Source organism: Pristis pectinata, chromosome 19, assembly GCF_009764475.1.
Source record: "Pristis pectinata isolate sPriPec2 chromosome 19, sPriPec2.1.pri, whole genome shotgun sequence".
Taxonomy (NCBI): Eukaryota; Metazoa; Chordata; class Chondrichthyes; order Rhinopristiformes; family Pristidae; genus Pristis; species Pristis pectinata.
Window position 1 is genome coordinate 11,237,993 of NC_067423.1, and position 20,131 is coordinate 11,258,123.

Consider the following 20,131-nt stretch of genomic DNA (forward strand, 5'->3'; position numbering starts at 1 on the left):
TGCTACTCTCCAGTCCTCCGAGACCTCTCCTGTTGCTACTGAGGAGACAAAGGTGTAGCGGTTAGTGTAATGCTATTACAGTGCCAGTGACCCGGGTTCAGTTCCCTCCGCTGTCTGTAAGGAGTTAGTGTGTTCTCCCTGTGTCTGCGTGGGTTTCTTCGGGGTGCTCCGGTTTCCTCCCACATTCCAAAGACGTACGGGTTAGGAAGTTGTGGGCATGGTATGTTGGCGCCGGAAGCGTGGTGACACTTGTGGGCTGACCCCAGAATACTCTACGCAAAAGATGCATTTCACTGTGTGTTTCAATGTACACGTGACTACTAAAGATATCTTATCCTTGTCAAAGCCTCAGCAATCTCCTCACTTCTTTCAAAATTCTGGGACATATGCCATCTGGCCCTGGGTTTTTATGCACCTTGATGCTTTTCAGAAGACCTAATGCTACCTCCTCCTTAATCTCAAAATGTTCCAGCACGTTGGCATGCTCCACTGTTTTCGCTATCCTCCAATTCATTCTTGGTAAAAAGCTCAGCCACTTGTTCTGACTCCAAGCACAAATTCCCTCCTTTATCCTTGAGTGGACCTATCTTCTCTTCAGTTACCCAAGAGTATTCAAATAGTGCTCTGTTGTCTTCTGATTTTTCAAAAAAAAAGTCCCAGCTCTTGGTAATTGAAACCCAGGTAACTGTTAGCCTTAAGCTTTTGTTTATTGTCTTTTGAACTTTGTACACTATTTGGAAAGCGATACTATTACATACTATTTTGTCTGTTTGGTGTAAATTCTCAACTTCCACTTTCCTGTGGTACAAAACTTCAAAAATAACCAGGAGAAGTAGCATTTATTTTGTCGTCGTCTCTTTAAACTTGAGTGGGTTATGTGCAGATGAGGTCACTCTGACCCAAACTGAATATGAGTAAATTATTTTTATGTACCAACAAGGAATTTGTGAACTGCTGCCTGTAATTGGATTTTGGTTTTATTGCTGTTATTTCACAGCTGAACTATCTCTAGTCAAATCAAGAGTAGACCTGAAAAGCCCAACGTCGTACACATTTTCTCAGTGAGCTCATTCGGTTGTTAACGTAATTATAGTGCTCTCAGAGAAATAATCTCAAGGAGGAGTTGTACTGCACAAACGGGCCCTTCGTCCCATCGTCCACGCCTATCTTCAAGTTCCCATTTACACTAACCCATTTTTATTCTCCCCACTTTTCCATCAATTCTTCCCAGATTTGATCACAAACCAAAACACTAGGGCAATTTACAGTGGCCATTTAACTTGCACATCTTTTGGATGGGGAGGAAAATAGAGCACTCGGATTAAACCCACATTGTCACGGAGATGTGCAAACTTCACACAGACAACACTGAAGGTCAGGAATGAACTTGTGTGAGTGGGGTGGTTCAATGAGTGAGAGAGGTAGTTGAGTGGTTGCTGGAAGCTAAAAGTGAGCAAGCTTCAGAAAAGCACTGATTTCCATGGGGTTGAGGAAAAGGAAAGAAACTGTGGAAAATACATGAATGTGATGGATGTGATGTGTTCTGTGTTTTGATATGTATTTGCTTTTGTATTAATATTTTACATTGATGGAGTTTAAACTGCTTGCTTAGTTGTCATTTACAAGTTAAAGGTGAAACTCAACCCTGGACTTCACTTTGAAGTTCTCAACGAGAAAGGTCTTGAGGCAAAAGAATGTTTGAAAGATAAATATTTGTTAATTCTTTCTATTTAGGATTCGCATGTCAGATTTAACCCTTAGAATCTTAAGTGTAAATGCCAATCCTTAATATCAGCTGTGAGAGTGGATTGGTTCTGGTGGCTTATAGTGATTTGTTTTAGTTTGATAAATGGGTCCCTTACGTGGCTTGCGTATGTATCCGCATTAGGGTGATAGAATGGTGCAGCCAGTAGAGCTGCTGCCTTTCAGCTCCAGTGACTTGAGTTCAGCCTTCCTGTGAACGGCATAGGTTTTATCCCACATTCCAAAGACGCGCAAGTTGGTGGGTTTATTGTCCACTATAAATTGCTCTAAGTGTATGGCTGACTTGCTCCACATGTGTAGGTGAGTGGTAGAATCTGGGAGGAGTCGACAGTAACAGGGATAATGAAATGTGATTAGTGTAAACGGATGCTTGATGTTCATCATGGACTCGGTGCATGAAGGGCTAGTTTCTGTGCTATCTGACTCGGTCATTCCAACTGCTTTCCTGCAAGCATTGCTGCTTGGTTTGATTGAAGCATCTTAGTACTTGCATTACAATAGCCACCTTAATTTAAGTTCCCAATTGCTTAAAGATAATATTGTCAAGATTACAAGGGTGCCTTGCTGCCACAGTTGGTCAAATGTTGTCTTAATATCAAGGTCAGTCACTCTAATCACCTCAGGAATTCGGCTCTGGTCCATGCTTGGACCAAAGTTGTGATGCGTTCTCGAGTGTAGTAGTGGTGAAACTCAAACTGGGCATTGTGGAACTGCTTGTAGATGAGTAAGTGCAGCTTGATAGCACTGTTCATGACGTCTTCTATCACTTGGCTTATGATTGGGAGAAGACTGGGCTGTGATTAGCCAGCTTGGATTTAGCTTGCTTTGTGAATGTGGCAAGTCTAAGTTATTTTCCACCTGGGGAATTGGTATTGGTTTATTATTGTCACTTGTCACTTGTACTGAGTTACAGAGAAAAACTTGTCTTGCATACCAATGGTACAGGTCAATTCATTACACAGTGCAGTTACTTTGAGTTAGTACAGAGTGCATTGATGTAGTACAGGTAAAAACAATAACAGTACAGAGTAAAATGTCACAGCTACAGAGAGTGCAGTGCAATAAGGTGCAAGGTTACAAGGTAAATTGTGAGGTCAGAGTCCATCTCATTGTATAAAGGAACCGTTCAATAGTCTTATCACAGTGGGGTAGAAGCTGTCCTTAAGTCTGGTGGTACGTGCCCTCAGGCTCCTGTATCTTCTACCCGATGGAAGAGGAGAGAAGAGAGGATGACCCGGGTGGGTGGGGTCTTTGATTATGCTGGCTGCTTCGCCAAGGCAGTAAGAGGTATAGACAGAGTCCAAGGAGGGGAGGCTGGTTTCCGTGACACGCTGGGCTGTGTCCACAACTCTGCAGTTTCTTGCGGTCCTGGGCAGAGCAGTTGCTTACCAAGCCGTGATGCATCCAGATAGGATGTTTTCTATGGTGCATCGGTAAAAGTTGGTGAGTGTCAGAGGGGACAAACTGAATTTCTTCGGCCTCCTGAGGAAGTAGAGGCGCTGGTGAGCTTTCTTGGCTGTGGCATCTACGTGATTTGACCAGGACAGGCTGTTGGTGATGTTCACTCACAGAAACTTGAAGCTCTCGACCTCGACACCATTGATGTAGACAGGTGCATGTACACCGCCCCCTTTCCTGAAGTCAATAACCAGCTCTTTAGTTTTGTTGACATTGAGGGAAAGGTTGTTGTCATGACAGCATGCCACTAAGCTCTCTATCTTCTTCCTGTACTCCGACTCGTCGCTGTTTGAGATACGGCCTACAACGGTGGTATCGTCTGCAAACTTGTAGATGGAGTTAGAGCAGAATCTGGCCACACAGTCGTGAGCGTATAGGGAGTAGAGGGCTGAGGACGCAGCCTTGTGGGGCACCAGTGTTGAGAATCGTGCTGGAGATATTGCTGCCTATCCTCACTGATTGAGGTCTGTTTGTTAGAAAGTCAAGGATCCAGTTACAGAGGGAGGTGTTGAGTCCTAGGTCTCGGAGTTTGGTGACAAGTTTGCTCGAGATTATTGTATTGAAGGCAGAGCTGTAGTCAGTAAACAATAGTCTAATGTAGGTGTCTGGATGCTCCAGAGCTGAGTGTAGGGCCAGGGAGATGGCATCTGCTGTAGACCTGTTTCGCCGATAGGCTAATTGCAGTGGGTTGAGATTGTCTGGGAGGCTCGAGTTGATGCGTGCCACGACCAGCCTCTCAAAGCACTTCATGATGGTGGGTGTCAGAGCCACTGGTCAGTAGTCATTGACGCATGTTACTTTGCTTTTCTTCGCTCCTGGGATGATCGTGGTGCTGTCTGGGACAGCTTCGCCAGAGGTGCAGCTTGTTTGAGGGTACAGGCCTTCAGTTGTACATCTGAGTTGCATCCAGTTTGCTGGATACAGGTTTGAGTGATGGTGGGGGATCTCTGAAAGAAGTGGAGATTATCTTCTAGACCTGCTTCTGGCTGATAGTGGCTGGGCAGTAAATGTTAACCTTTTCAACGATGAGCAAATCCCATAAATGAATGAAAAAATCATTGTTCATTGGATGTGATTAGATAAGTTGCTGCACTGAAATATCAAGCATCTCAGAAGTAATCATGGATGTGCTCAAGTCCCTAAACCTCTAAGCAACACTGAATTCTGCTTTCAAATCTGCTAAAGCAAAGGAACAAGGTGGTCAGTAAGTGGAAGGTTAGAACATCTTGCTGAACTAAAACAGTGAAGCCAACCATGGGCGAGTCTAATGACATGGTGAGCTCAGTGAAGGCATGAGGCTGGATGAGAAGGAGATTTTGAGATGTAAAGAACAGCATTGTAAAATTTCAGAATATTTCAGTAGTCGGTTGTGAAATTTTTGTCCTTCGCTCATTTGAAAAGTTGAAGAACGTCCGTGACTCTTATTCTTCAGGACTTGAGTTGTATCTTGAGTACTTTGAATAATATAGCACTGAGCTAAGGAACAGTACCAGCAGTTGCAAATTGCCTCAAACACTTCTTTAATTAGTGGAATCAGGTGTTCTACTTGAGCAGAAATGCTTTTCATTTGTTCATTACGTGTCCACCAGATTGAATTAACATGGAATAATGTTAAATAGCAGTTTGTGTGTGCAAATAAACCATTTTCAAGGCTCTAAGTGAAGCAATTTAAGAGGCCACTTGATATCACATCCCTTATCTATTTTGAGCATCACACAAAGTCCTAATTCCTCAGGAAATGTGTGATAATGTTCGTGTTCATCAAAAGACGTGTAAAACCGATCTTAGTTTTGGCGGTTTTAGTGGTCCAAACTGCTTAAGAGTACTCTATGGAGAATTGGACTGTTTTTTTTCTGATTTCAGCTCAGTTGGGTACTGTCTTTAAATTGATCATTGATTATCTTTATTACTTTCAGTATAGTGTCAAAGAATCATGGAGTTGTACTGCACAGAAACAGGCCTTTCAGACCATGTCCGTGCTGTTCGTTTTGCTCACCAATACTAATCCCATTTGACATGCTTTTAAGCTTGAAGTGTGCATACTTGTCTCTGCACAGGTTTTTGTTGTCAGACTTTAATTTCTGACCCAAGCTTTTGTCATCTTGTTTACCAAAATGACTTCTAATTTCTTTTAATTGGCAAATCACCTTGCATCTTATTTTTACTCTCCAACTCGTCCTTGAGGGATACTTTTTTTTAATACAAAATGTTGACAAGCTAGGCAAGCATGAGGGGTTAGTTTAGTTTTCGCTTAACTCATAACAGAGCAAAATGTCTGTTTATTGTGGAAGGCAATTATAGAGTCATAGTCACACAGCAGGGAAACAGTCCTTTCAGCTCAACTGGTCCATGCCAACCAAGATTCCCATCGAAGCTAGTCCCAATTATCCACATTTGGCCCATATCCCTGTAAATCTTTCCTATCTATGTACCTGTCCAAGCAGCTCTTAAATGTTGTTATTGTACCTGCCTCAACCATTTTCTCTGGCAGCTCATTTTATATATGTACCATCTTCTGGGTGAAGAAATTGTCCCTCAGGTTCGTATTAATCTCTCCCCTCTCACCTTAGACCTATGTCCTCGAGTTCTTGATTCCCTAACCATGGGAAAAAGACCTGTGCATTCATCCTTTCTATGCATCTCATGATCTTTCACACCTCTAAGATCAGCCCTCATTCTCCTATGCTCCAGTGAAAGAAGTTCCATCCTGTTCAACCTCTCTCTATAAGCTTAGTCCCTTGAGTTTTGGCAACATCCTCAAATCTCCTTCGCACTTTTTGCAGCTTAATGGCATTTTTCTTGCAGCAGGGTGACCGACACTGATCACTATATATTCCAAATGTGGCCTCGCCAACGTCTTGTTCAACTGCAACATAACATCCCATCTTCTGTACTCAATGCCCTGACCGATGAAGGCCAGCATGTCAGAAGCCGCCTTCACCACCCTGTCTACTTGTGATGCCACTTTCAGGCAACCATGTACTCGTGCTCCTTGGTCCCTCTGTTCTACCACACTCCCTAGGGCCCAAACATTCACTCATTGTCCGACTCTGATTTGTCTTCCCAAAATGCAACAACTCTCACTTATCTGAATTAAACTCCATTTGCCATTCCTCAACCCACTAATCCAGCTGAACAAAATCCCTTTGAAAATCATGATGACCATCTTCACTGTCAATTGACGTAGTCAATTTAAGTCATGATAAAGATTTGAGGGGAGAAAGTTGGAGGAAAAGTGTTTGTACGTGATGGGTTGTTCTAACTGAAGGACATCCTTGCTTAATTGCTTTCTTTTACCTCTGAATAATAAATTTGCTACCTGTGGTGAGGGGCTATTGTTTAGTTAGACTGAGTCAAGAATTTAATGTAATGTTGATACAGGTTGTCTAGACCTTCTAACATCTTTTTAAAAAAAAATTGGAAATATAGCAATTGAGGTTAATTGGCTGCAGTTCAGAAATTTGTTGCTGTTCAATATCTCATTGATGGAGTACTGATGTTTTTAGGTACGACTAATTGTGGAAGCGTGATTGAAAATTGAGTATATTGTGCTCTCTAAGGCACTTGTGCTGCTGTGCTCTGTCGAAGTCAAGTCAATTTGAATAAAAGCTGTAGTATGTTCACTCTGCATGCAGAATACTGCTTTAAATCAGGTTGAGGTTCCTAGTTTAGATTTGAACAAATTCACGTGCAGTAAAGCTACGTTGAAGTATATATCCACTGGTGCTCAATGTAAATACAGGGTTATTGTCTTGTATCTAAAAATGTGCTGTCAGTGTTCTGTCAATAAACACATTGAGTGTCCAAACGAGTTGCTTTATTCATGGCTTAATGCTACCACCAACAAGAACTCGGCCTGATGTGGTCCAAGACACAACCTGATCTGAACCTGCCAGCAGCCAGAAATATTAACAGATTAGTTGCAGGATCAGCTACTTTGACGTAATCTGATCTTGTCTGTTGGATCTTGTCCCGCTAGCGCTGAAAGAGGTGGCTTTCAGTGGAATGAACTCCTGATAAGATTGGCTGGAGTAACCAACTGAACTTGCAATTGATTTTCCAGAATTTCTATCTGGCATATTAGGTTATATTTTGCCTTCTGAGTAGGTTGCAATCCTTTAGCTTTGCTTAGAATTGAACTTGCTAACGCTCTACCAAGAGGTTTCTATGAAACTTGAGGAACCGTGTCTGAAATGTTGACTTTGCGTGGAACAGCATGATTCAGCATTTTGTTTATTACCTGCACGATAGGATCTTGTCTAAATTCAAACAGGCATAATTTATTTTTTGAATTGAATCAGAAATTTTGCCATTAATCTTGAAATGATTATCTATTGTTTGTGGTACATTGTGCAATGAAAGCAGCAAGTGTTTTGCCCTGCCAGCAGAAATTATGCAGACACTGACCAAAATGCTTTCTGAATTCCTGTGGATTGAAAAATTGAATTAATTTTTTTTAACCATAGAGCCAGCAGCCTCTAATGAAATATTGTGAACCATTTTAATTTTGCAGCTGAAAGTATTTATTGGTTGCTGTCTCTGCACAGTGACTGAATATTTCAACACATTTAAAAAAAATGGTAAAAACTTAATGAAAATTGTTCAGTATTCTGTCTATTCCACTGTTCGATTGGAGTGGTCGGCCATTGGATAAATCTGTTATTATGAAAAGATTTATCAAGTCTAGTGTATGTGTCAAATAGATCTGTTGTCTTGCAGTGTGAATGTTTAAAATTTTCATTATTGTTTCACTAATCTTGCCATTTTATTTTTACTTTGTATAGACCTTTTTGAATTGTCTATGCTTCTCCAATTTTGCATTCTTCCCCCCACCACCCAAATGTTCATGGTTTGCAGATACTAATGACCAAACTGTGTTTATTGTCCGTTACTAAAAGAAAATCACTACTCTATTTTAATTTTCATTGATCTGCTTTTGGTGGCTGTGCTTTCAGTTGTCTTAACCAAAGGATTTTCAATTCCTTCCCAAAGCCTTACTGATTTTCTGCTAAGATGCTTTTTAAAACATAACGTCACCTATTATCTCCTAAATTGGCTCGGTGTCATATTTGGTTTCATTGCTCATTTTGAAGTGCCTTGCTATATGAATGTAAAATCTTAAATAAAAAATATCATTCTAACATTTGTTAGAAAAGTACATCCCAAATTATCTGTGAAATGATGTAGTCTTTATTCTTGATATTTCATACAATCCCAGAGTTTGACCAAAGCGAAATGGTAGTCAAGGGACATAGTAACAAGTGGAGAGGAAAATCCCACGAGTGACAATTTGACGATGATCTGCTTACTTCTGAGAGTGATGTTGATAAGACAGGACTCCAAAAGTTACTCGTGTATACTTTTCAAAAGTACTTCAGGGTATTTTGCATCCAATCTGGTTTAAATTGGCTCTTTGGCCAATGTTGCACTCTGAAGTTAACACACTGAAGTCTCAAACTGAACATGGTGGAAATTATTCAAGGACATATTTGTACTTGAAGCAAGCTGAAGTTGCAGCATTGGCATTTAATTAACTCAGCAATTTGCATGCACAAATATTTGTCAGGACATAGAAACTAAAATTCTTGCCAAGGACTTTCCAGCCTGTTTTAAGTCAAGTTTATTGTCATGTGTACAAGTGCGTATATGCACAGGTGCAATGAAAAATTTATTTGTTGCAGCATCACAGGCACATAGTGTTAGAGATGCACCGTTCACAAGAAAAGCATAAACTATACAAGAAAGAACACAATTAGAAAAAAAATGTCGTGAGACCTGCATTCATCAGGCAATTGGCAGGAAGTGGAGGCATCATTTTTCCCACTGCCACTCCAACCTTGGGTTTCTGTCACCTGGCAGACAGCAGAGTAGCAAGAACTTGAAGTAAGTGGTGTTGCTGTATTTTGGCAGTAGTCTTCACTCTCTCCTATTTTTTTTGTCTGTGGGGGCTCCAAATGTGGGTCATCGCTGTATCAGCTAACGCCACAACCCAGAGTTTGGGAAGCCTCGGTGTAAAGAAGTTTGAAGGAATGTGATAGATTTATTTGATACTTGACTTTGAAGCTAGGACATTTTATTTTGTGCCTTTTTAATTACTCAATTCTTGCTGAGTTTAACTTCATTTAGTGTTTTATGACCCTTGGTTCATTGAACAGATTGTTGAACAAATGCAGTAGTTTAGCCACTATGCTGCTTATTACCTTTTGTCATCTCAGGAACCATTGTTTAATATCGTGCCTCTTCCTCCACTGTGGCTTTTGTCCTGTAGGTTTGTGTTCATAAAAATTTCAGCATAGAAATCGTGTCACTTTTGCTTTGAATACTGTGGTTTAACTGTAATGACTAGAATGCCTGTGTAATATAGATGTGTTGTACTAGACAGATGCAAGAGCAAATAGATAAGTTGGTGCAGAATTAGACATGTTTATGGAGTTAATACCTATTGAAGTTGTAATGTGGTCGCCTGTTATTTTAAATATTTTTGTCTCAAGCTGTTGTTGAGGTCGTGAATACCTTAACCCTAAGCACAAATGAATGAGCAAGCATTCTGTGGGCACTAATATCACTTGAATTTAACTTGAGAAACGGACTATGTGACTATTTTTTAGAAAAGCTGAACGTGTATACATCTTATTCATTGTGTTACAATATTGCCACCGCATTCCATATTGTTTATTTTAAATCTGGGGCTCCTGATCCAAAACTCTCATTGCTTTTGCAGAAGGTGATTGTGCTCTACAGGCTGCTAAAATCAATTGATAGTGAATTAAGCTTGTTATAACGACTGAGCTTTGACATGAATAAAGCCGGTAAATTCACTTTCATGCAAGCAAAATGGTAGTCTTAGGAACCATGAACATTTTTCTTTCACTTCTTTCATTTTGATCAGTGGTGTGAATCTTGACATTTTGGTGAATTGCAGGTAACTTATCTCTGCTACTGCTGGAATATGCCCATTCCATTTTGGGTTTTTACTCTGCCCTTAACTGAAAATTCTTCTGTGCTGCAATTGTGAACTTTAATGGGCATTAGTCTGCTCTGGTATTTTTTCTCGAAGTCTAGATTTGTGTTGTGTTAATTACTATATATTGCACTTGTACAACATTGCATGAATTCTGGGTCACAAAGGAATTTAAATTTAAGTGCTGTATGTTTCTTATCTAACTCTATCTAAGCTTATTCTCCAATACTGCAGTCAGATAATTTGGGATTAATTTGCTTCTTATAAGCAGATGTCACCCTTTCGAATTCTGCCTTCGTGAAAATTTTCATGAAATTGGCAGGTAGTCCTCCATTTTTTTTGGATGCATTTGGGAGGCAAGCAGTAGATGAATATCTAGCTTGGATTTAGGGCAATAGCCTTAATATGAGGATAGCATAGGGGAGGAAAATATGGATAATTTCCCTCATTCTTTTTGTTCAGTGGACAATGTGATTATCCTGGATTTTGTCTAATTTGTGGCCATCTTGTGTAGCAGTGAACTTGTGTTTATCTGTAGCTTAATTCAAGAGTATGCATTAGTAATATTCTTTGAGCTATCTGTTAAGGTGTTTGAATTGGCAAGTTGTTACAGTTTTATCTTGTATTTGGCAAACTGATTTATGAATTCACTTTGCTGCATTTGTTTCCCATCCAATAATATGTATGCTAATCAGACTTGTTGGGGTGGGGGGGAGGGAGAGGAGGAGGAGAGAATGTTTCAAGAGCCCTCCCCACACCACTTTCTCTTAAGATTCCAGTTCAAATTAACTGTTAACACTGAAGATTCCTTAATCTTAGTAGTTATTGAAGAAATGAAGAATTGGTAGAGATGCTCATTTGAGTAATCAGGCAAGATTGTTGCTTGTAAAAAAGGAGTTCGAAGATGACAAACTAATACTTGTGTTATTTTATTTCTAGGAATATTTTGGTGGATAAACCTAATGATCAATCTTCAAGATGGTCTTCTGAAAGCAACTACCCACCCCAGGTGAAATAATTCGTACTAGTTTTCTTGGATGTATTTCATTGTATCAATCTTTTCATGTATTAACACTTGAAAGACTTGTATGTAGTTTGTCTTTGGGACAACGGACAAATTACTTTGATTCTGCTCAGTTGAGTCATTTCAGCAAGAACTTGATTTCAGGGTTTTTAAGTATGTGTTCATTTCTGTAGTTAATAGTGTGAACTGAACCCCTGCACTATGATGTCTGACTATTTCGGTTTTAATTTTTCTGAGCCTCTTTACCTTGCGTTGAGCCAATTTGTATAACGTCCCCCAGATGTTAAGATTATTTGATTAAAATCATCTTTTGACTTGGGAATGCTCTGAGGGAAAATTTTTGGGCTATATAAATTGGAGGCTTGTGAAGAATATGCCTTGACGTGTGGGTTTTGGTCTTCCTTAATACTTGAGCTATCCCAATTTGGACACTTCTACTTGGCACGGTGCTGCTGTTGACAAATGCAAAATCCTCCTGTTGGAGATGTGTTTAACTATTTCAAATGAAAGTTTAACAATTAACTCTTTGTAGGCAGTATAGTGTTTGAAAGGAATAAATATTCCTTCTGTGCTGATAAGCTAGTTCTAACTATTTGTATCATGTAGGGGTTCAGGTAAATCAAGTTGGCTTTGTGCTGTTATCTCCATGTGCTCTGGAGATATCACCTCATTTTAATTAGTTTCGACCATTAAACAAAGTAATTATCGATTCGCTCTTCGGGACCTGAAGTCTGATTGGAGGTGAGTTGGAAGGGGAAAGTATGTGAAGATTTTGTTCAGTTACATGATACTTCATTAGAATTTCCAGAGTAGCCCCAAGGATATGTGATGCACTTCGAGCAAATAAATGGGTTACACTAACCATATGATTTCACTGAAAGTGTGACTTCAAGATCTTTACACATGCTACCTGATGTCTCGACTTTTCTGCTGCCTTCTGAGCTGCGGTTTTCTTCAATTAAACACAGAAGAGAAGATCAAGCTGCTGTCTTTGAGTCCTACCACTTTCAATCCATCTCCTAGCTTCTTAAACTGAATTAATGTTTACATCCTAAATTTTAATTTGTCCCTGAGCTGATCTTCTGACATGTATCTTCATTGAAACAAAGGCTGCATATGTTCATTTCCTTTTCTTAAATTCAGCCTGGATTATTCAAAAATATTTAAGTTTTCCATGCAGAAACTTTGATGCAACTGTCAGTATAGATAGCTAGTCCTAGTTCCAAAATTTAATTGCATTTGGGGGCACAGAGTTCGATTTTGGAGAGAAAGTGCATTACAGGTACAAATTGGAAAATTTGCAAACAAAATAAGAGCACCGAATAATATTTTGAACAGTTGTGGTGTTTTGCAAGAATTTCTGCTGGAAACTAAAGTTACTGACTTGTCACCATTTATTTGGTTGGAAATTTATGAAAAACTTGTATGTTGAAGATTTTCAGCAGCCAACAAAATATGAAATTGAAGAAAATTCTTAATATTGAACTGTTTGCTTGTAATCTATAATGTAGAACAGGTTTTGCTCTGGTGACCATTTTTAAGAGTACCAAAAATAATATTTTTTTTAAAGATGCTTTTGCGTTTTTGCACTTTGTTCCATTAATGACCATTTGGTATCTGTTTCACACTTTTATATTAGGAAATTTGATTTACAGTCAAAAAAAAGTCAGTATGGGCATGCTGGAGAATAAATGTTTATGGTAACATTCATAGCATTGTTTGTACACTGTTTGAACTTTGCTTAAGATGTTTGGGAATCAGAATCAGGTTTATTGTCACTGACGTAAGTCGTGAAATTTGTTTTATGGCAGCAGTACAGTGCAGGACATAATGACGTAAACATTACTATAAGTGCATAAAAATTACTAAGTAAATTTTAAGGAATAATGAATAGTCAGCTTTTTCTTTCAGGCCTTCGTTTTATACAGTTTCATATAAGAGGGCAAAGTGGAGATGAGATGTGTGCTGTTTACTTTATGTTGACAATATAGTGGAAATGGCCTTGAAGTACTTCTCTTGTATTCACTTAAATTATCACAAAGAAAATAGGATTTTATGCAAGTAATGTTTCTTTGTTTCCATTCTATCTGCTCTTCCCCCCCCCCCCCCCCCCCCCCCCCCCCCACTGCATACTGCAATAAATCTAATAAAATAACAACAGTGAAAATAGTCCTTAAAACATGCAACATTGTATCAATCTTCCCAAGGGCTAATTCTTGAAAAGAGACAGAGCCTGTACTTGGTGCCATTGTGAAACTCTGCGTGTGACTCCTGGGCTCATCAGTACAACACCTTTTGCAACAGTAAAGTTGTGTTCATTTGCACTGTTTTCTCCCTGTATACACAATAGCATGAAGTTTGCCATTCGTAACTTGTGCACCAGTTTTGCCATTCATTCCAAGAAAATGGGTGAACCTTACAAAATTGATGTATGGCAGTATCTATTGGGTATTTAAGGCAGTACATGCCCATGTCTTGTGTGATGTTTGTTGCACTTTGCTGTTGTTTTTACTGACTGCTGATTTAAATGAGTTTAGCATCATTATTTATAACTCCTTTTAGACCTGCTCAGAGTATAGCTGGCTTAATTGCTATGGATTGCTGTGCACCTTCATTCTCAGATGCTTAATTCTCGAACTTTGACAAGTGTGACAATTGATAATTTGAGTTCAGTCAACATCTACCAGATACTGAAGCTAATGCATTCCTATCTATATTCCATTGACAAAAATATTTGAGTTGTATCCAAGAAAGCTTGGATTGCTTCTGTTTTTGTTACTGTTGTTATGAATCCTATTGTTGGGAGAAGTGGCACATTAATTCTTAATGACAATGAATATCCTCTACCTTGACTAAATGTTTTATAGTTTCTTGAACAAGTGAGCTTTTCTCTGCATTGCTGTTAATGCTTGGTTTGTCTTTACAGTAATATTGCATTAGTGCTCTCAAAGAATATTATTACACTCTTTTTGAATTGCTTTTGGTTCTTTTCCTCTAGTACTTAATTCTGAAACTTGAGAGGCCAGCCATAGTCCAGAGCATTACCTTTGGAAAATATGAAAAGACTCATGTTTGCAACCTAAAGAAGTTCAAAGTTTATGGGGGAATGAGTGAAGAGAACATGACTGAACTGCTGTCAAGGCAAGTAATAACAATCAATGATCTGTATGGTTTACGTTGTTGTTAGCTTCCATCTTGATCTTTAATAGGTGTATACATGATTTTGCATTCAACTTAATGGATTGGTAGGTGATTGATTTTTGAATTGAAGGTCCAATTAAGACTTTGGGTATTATTCCTAGAATGACAATTCATCTGAATGCCATTTGCCATTACTTCGTAATTTAAAATTCTTTTTGATATCTACTTGGTTGGCTTCTGATTGTGTGTCAGTATAATTTCTGCAGTGACCACAGCACTGTCATCCCGCTCCATGTCATCCAGATCATATTAATGTATCAAGTTTGTTTTGGTGTTTTTGTATTTGAACTTTCATGAGGAGAGCACCATGGTGCTTTGTGTTTGACTCGCATGCTGTGTTAAAACTGGTCGAGATGATGAATTGAGCAACTTCTTGCTATTTGACATGTAATATCCGATCAATTGAAGCTCTGAATTGCACAAAACTAATTGTCTTTGGAATTTGTACTTTATTGTGTATGCAGATTATCTGTAATGGGCATCTTGTCTTTTTGAGCACAATTTTAGATATGCAAATGAAAGCTATTTGCTTTTTTATTTTTCCAAGTAAGAAATTGGTTATGTTTTCATAGGATGGAGAGAAATTTTCCAAAATGCTCTGCTGTCTTGAATTGGCACAAACTTTATTTATTGCATCTTCCAATAAATTAGTGTTTGATTTAAAGAAAAAAGTTGAACAGTGGTTTCAAAGGGCAGCAGTGAACCAGCTGTTGCCTTGCTGTCCTGAATTTGCACATTATTTGCACAGTTGCTGTAGGCTTATTTATTTATTATAGGTCTAGGAGTGGAACTTTCTATATTGGTAAATACAAAACAAAAATAGAAGTGTGGTGAGGTAGTTGAACACTCTTTCTTGACGTTTAACCTTCTGAAGTGTTCAGATAACAGCAAAAAAGTTAGGAACGGCAGTCATAATTATGTGTATTCTGAATGCATACGAAAAGCTAAGTAGGGTGCTGGAATACGTAGGCAACTTAAGTGGTGAACAAGTGAACTTAAACTGCAAATATATTTGAAGTGACCCCAAATATACTTCATTAGTCCAGTTTGTAATTCAGTGGGAAACATTTGAATGACAAATAATTAGGGTGTGGATGTGAAATGCTCTGACACACAGTTTTGGTGATACCACCAAAAACTTGTGACTGCTGAGGAGGGAGGAAATAAAATCAATCTTTAAGACACCTGAGGGCTAATAGAAAGAAGTGAGTAGATAAGAAAAGAAAAGCTGAGTAAACAAAATTTGGTATCGTCACAGAAAACCAGAATCTTAACAATGGTATGAGTAATTAGAGGACAAAGGAATGGTAAAGATACAAGAAGAGACTTGAGCAATCAAACCACGTAATGGAGATTTTAAAATGTAGCACTGTGACATGGATGATTGTTGAATGGTGGAAAAAAAATATTTGGCCCAGACACCTGGCTTGTGAGAAAATAATTGGTGTTGGAGAGTAGGTAACAGAGTAGAATACATAGAAGCTTTCGTATGTATATGGGAAAAATAAAAATTTAATGTGTGGGAAAGGGCACTGGAGTGGGTTAGTGTGAATAGCTTTCTTGGAGAGGTGGAACTCAAGTGGCGGCTGCTTCTGCGGTATATTTTGGTTTTTCTCTTGACAGTAGAGTTCAGGAATCTTGTTGATCAGGAAAGTTCAACTCCTTTCACGTTGAAAAATTATTATTCAGTACAGTTGTTTTGCATTTTGTAGAACTGAATTACTCATGCCCCTTGCTGCCTTTCTGGCTTGTGAAGGAATGTTAGTAATATTGATGGCAATTTAAAAAAACAAGTGGCTCAAACTCAGTGGTGTCTTTGTGTATAGAAATGTTATTGTGATATCACTTTTCTGGGTTGTATTTGGATCCTTTCTATGTATTGAAAAAATTGATCTGAACAGCTGATCTTTAGGATACTGAGTTGCATTATAACTACTGGACATATTGCCTTCATATCAAAACGAAAGTTCTGGTTTTGTTGCCTACTTTTTTGAAAGTTAGTGTTATGAATAGCACTTTTTTTTAAGCTTATACATTTTTGGTTGTAGTCTGTTGATGCTGATGCACAAAGCACAAATTGCACAGCTGATGGTTTGCAGTAAAGTGGAAACCTTTTGGAATTTCTGGAATTTGAGTACGCAGTTTGTACCAGTACATGGAGGTGAAGTAACATTTTCATCTGAAGAGCCAGATCCGCATGTTGCAGGTGATTTGGGTGGGCATTAGAAATTCCGTGATGCTATTTGAGGAACTCTGTCCAGTGCAGATCCTTTTCAAAAACGTTATTTTACTGTTGTTCGCATGGCATATGTGTGTGCTAAGAAATAATTGTACTTCAAAGTACTTGAATGTTTGAATTATTTCAGGATGTAGGTAATGGTAATTGGGTAATGTAAATATTTAGGTTTATTTCTGTTTGACTAGCTCTCTCAGCATGATTTTTTTCTACTTCCTCCGTTGAAGGAAAATGTGGAACATTGGATTTATTTTGAGAATTTGACAGCCCTTCCACAACTCCTTCCATACTCCTTCCACAACTAATTTATTTTCCACTCATTAGGACAATTGGCTCCGCATACATAAGATGAGTGCAACATCCCGTGCTGATGGGAAGGATTTTCCAGCAGGATATCTAAATAAATCTGGAGTTAGAGCTCCAGTTTCCACTGGTGCCATGTTTGAACCCTGTACCTTATGCATTATGTGCATGCTGACATCATATCTAATTTATTGACTGGTCCACCATTTGATTTGTGCAGGTAAAATGGGTTGCATTGTGGTAATATGACAGTAGTGTTTGCAGTAAGGTGAAGAGTCATGCCAATAAATTCATGTGTTTCAGCAGGAGGATAGAAGGAAACTGTAAATACAGCAAAATCAAACCAAAACATTGCTAGATATAATAAGGAAAAGCTACAAATTCTGGAAGTGGGAGAGAAAAGTCATCCATCCGTAGGGTCTTTGAGTGGCTTGGGTTGCAGTGTTGGCAACACGGTGATGCTTGACAGGTTCTGAAATAGTAGATGGGAATAAAATTTTCTTCTGGCAGAAGAGGTGGATACCTCACGATACAGATTTAAGATTGGCAAAAGTCCCAGAGGGGAAATAGTTATTTTCCCTACACATTAAGATGTGCCACAGTGTACTGCTTTAAAAAGGTGGTGGAAACAAACATAATACCAACATTTTAAAAGTGGAATCAGATATATATATTTGAAAACAATGTATTTGCAGGCAACAGGGTAAAGAAGTAGTAAATTGTTATGATTTATTGGTTCTTTTAAAGAGCCAGTATGGGCATGAACGTGACTGTTCTGTCATGACATCACTTGAGCAAAGTTAATCAAGATGTAATTTAAGAAATCAAGATCTTAAGCTAAGTGGAAGATGTGTTGGAGAGATATTATTTTAAACTTGAAAGGAGGAGGTGGCCACCCACTTGTTGGTTGGGGCTGTGAAAGAAGCAAAGGAACTGCAATGGGGCAGTGAATCTGAAATTGGACATATTATACACAGATCTGGGTAGGGACTGGGCAAAAATAATTAGTTGAAATGATTTTAATGAAGTCGAAAGAAACTACATATATTTGGCTTCTGGACTTACTCTGGTGTTACCTTAAAAATATTGTGCTTTGGATTAAGAATTTTAACAATTTCCCTGCCACCCAGAAAGATATGGATATCAGGTGGAAAATTTTATTTTGACGACATAACATGCATACTGTGTATCCTTTCATTTTCAATAAAAGGAGTCAATCCTTTGACATCTCAACTTGTTCCTGTTTCACAGTGGTTTAAAGAATGATTACAACAAGGAAACTTTCACCTTGAAGCACAAAATTGATGATCAGATGTTCCCCTGTCGTTTCATTAAAATAGGTAAGACCTCTTATTGATTTATTTTGATCATCCTTGAAGTTGTTTGCGAGCCCATAAAGAATTTTCGTGTCTGTGTTTCTGCTTGCATCATGACTACATTCATGAAAGATTTTTTTGCCCAAATTTCTCCTTTGGATAGGAGGACATTATATGCACCAAATCTACTAATTAGTGGTACTACCATAATTGTCAAGTAAGAACACAATTTTGTTCATTTGCTCCTGGCCTGTATTTTACACGAGGTTTATTATTCACTTGCTGTCTTGAATATTTGTTTTAGTTTTCATACTTGAATTTGGGCATTTTCTTTTTTTGGTATATGGAATTCTGGGCTTATGTTGTGAGAATTTGGCTTTGTGCTTTGGTAATTTGGATTATTGCATTTTGCTTAGAGGGAGAATATTCCCAATACAGTGAATCAGTGTTAGTCAATTTTAATACATCTCCTGTTTAAACTGGAGGATAAATCTGCTAGTTTGAATGGTAACCATGAACTAAAAGTAACTGGGGAGGGAGAGTAGCTAATAATTGAATCGTTTCCCAAAGATGTACTAGAAAAGTGTCTAAAACTGAAAATTAGATAGTTGGCACAGATCTGAAAAAGGAAATTTGTGCTAGACTTATTAAATTCTTTGCAGAAGGAACAGAAATGATAGATGGGATATTTTAGTAGCTGTTATACATGTCCTGAAAGTTTTAATCATCTATCTTGGACTGAAAGTTTGTGGTGATGTCAAGTTTTTAAAGTGGTGCTTTGGTGTAATTAATACAAGGAAAGTTCAGGAAATTGCAGATTAGGTGAGATTTGAATAAAGTCAGGTGTGAGGTGGCACATTTTGGTAAGAAGAGGTTGTCTACTCATTAGAAAATGAATGGAATACAGCAATAAGGGTCCAGGAGTACGGAGAGAGATGATTGAAATGAACAACATGAGTTAATAAGGCAATGTTAAAACCGAAGCAAGTAATGCATTGTGATTGATAGCTAGAGAGTGAATTGAAAAGGAACAAACCTGTTTTAAACCAAGTAGAGCCTTGACCCAAGCTTTGAAAATTCTTTAGTTCTAGTGTGTGTATTAAATGAAGGATAAAAACATTGAGAAAACTGCCAAAGGAAAATCTACCAGAATGATACCTGATCCGAGTGTTTAGCAAGTATGAATGAAGATTAAACAGATGGATGTGGTAATCTTGTGATTAAAGCTTGTGATGAAGGCAAAATCTTGATCTCATTAAGAAATTGGCTGGAAGACAGGATGGAGAGTGGCGCACATTGTGCAAACCATGGGCCACAATCAGCTTGTTAGCTGGTTAATTCTGGTGGGGCTTGGTAATAATTAAAGAAAAAGTGTCATGGGTATATTTATGGGAATCTCAGTTGATTTAACTTTGTTTTCATCATCATTCAATAAATTAATAAACACTTCCAGCCTAAATAATAAGAGTAGCAGTTGTCCATCAAAATCCAGAACTTGATTACTCAACATTACTGCTGTGCTTGTGTTGGACTTGACCTTGTGTAATGTTGATAGGTGAAGCAAAGCTAATGCAATTTCACTTCACATTTTCATTTTTAACTCCCTATTAAATTGGCTGATGGATCACAGCGTTAGGCTGTTGTTTCTAGTCACTCATTGGCAGTGATGAACTGTTTTCATTATGCAGATTTTAAGTCAAAATTGGCATGAAGGACATCCTAAGGTTGATTTTTGCAAGTCAGCTGTCCAAATAAAAAGTTAATGTCAACAATAGGTTGCCAATTTAGGCTTGGGAAAATGAGGACATTGGGGGGGAAAAAAATGTTAGTTCATGATTTATTTTGATTATCCTACTTCAAGTACATGT

The 20,131-nt window shown here is 38.3% G+C and overlaps 1 protein-coding gene across 3 annotated transcripts in view; it reads left to right on the plus strand.

Moving 5' to 3' along the window:
* mkln1 (muskelin 1, intracellular mediator containing kelch motifs) overlaps positions 1 to 20,131 on the plus strand; it is a 133,217-nt gene that overhangs the window by 17,897 nt on the left and 95,189 nt on the right. For all 3 annotated transcript variants that reach the window (XM_052034089.1, XM_052034091.1, XM_052034090.1), the window contains exons 2-4: positions 11,123 to 11,192; positions 14,206 to 14,348; positions 18,199 to 18,287. In XM_052034089.1, the coding sequence (XP_051890049.1) occupies positions 11,123 to 11,192; positions 14,206 to 14,348; positions 18,199 to 18,287 (302 nt within the window). The remainder of the gene's footprint in view (positions 1 to 11,122; positions 11,193 to 14,205; positions 14,349 to 18,198; positions 18,288 to 20,131) is intronic.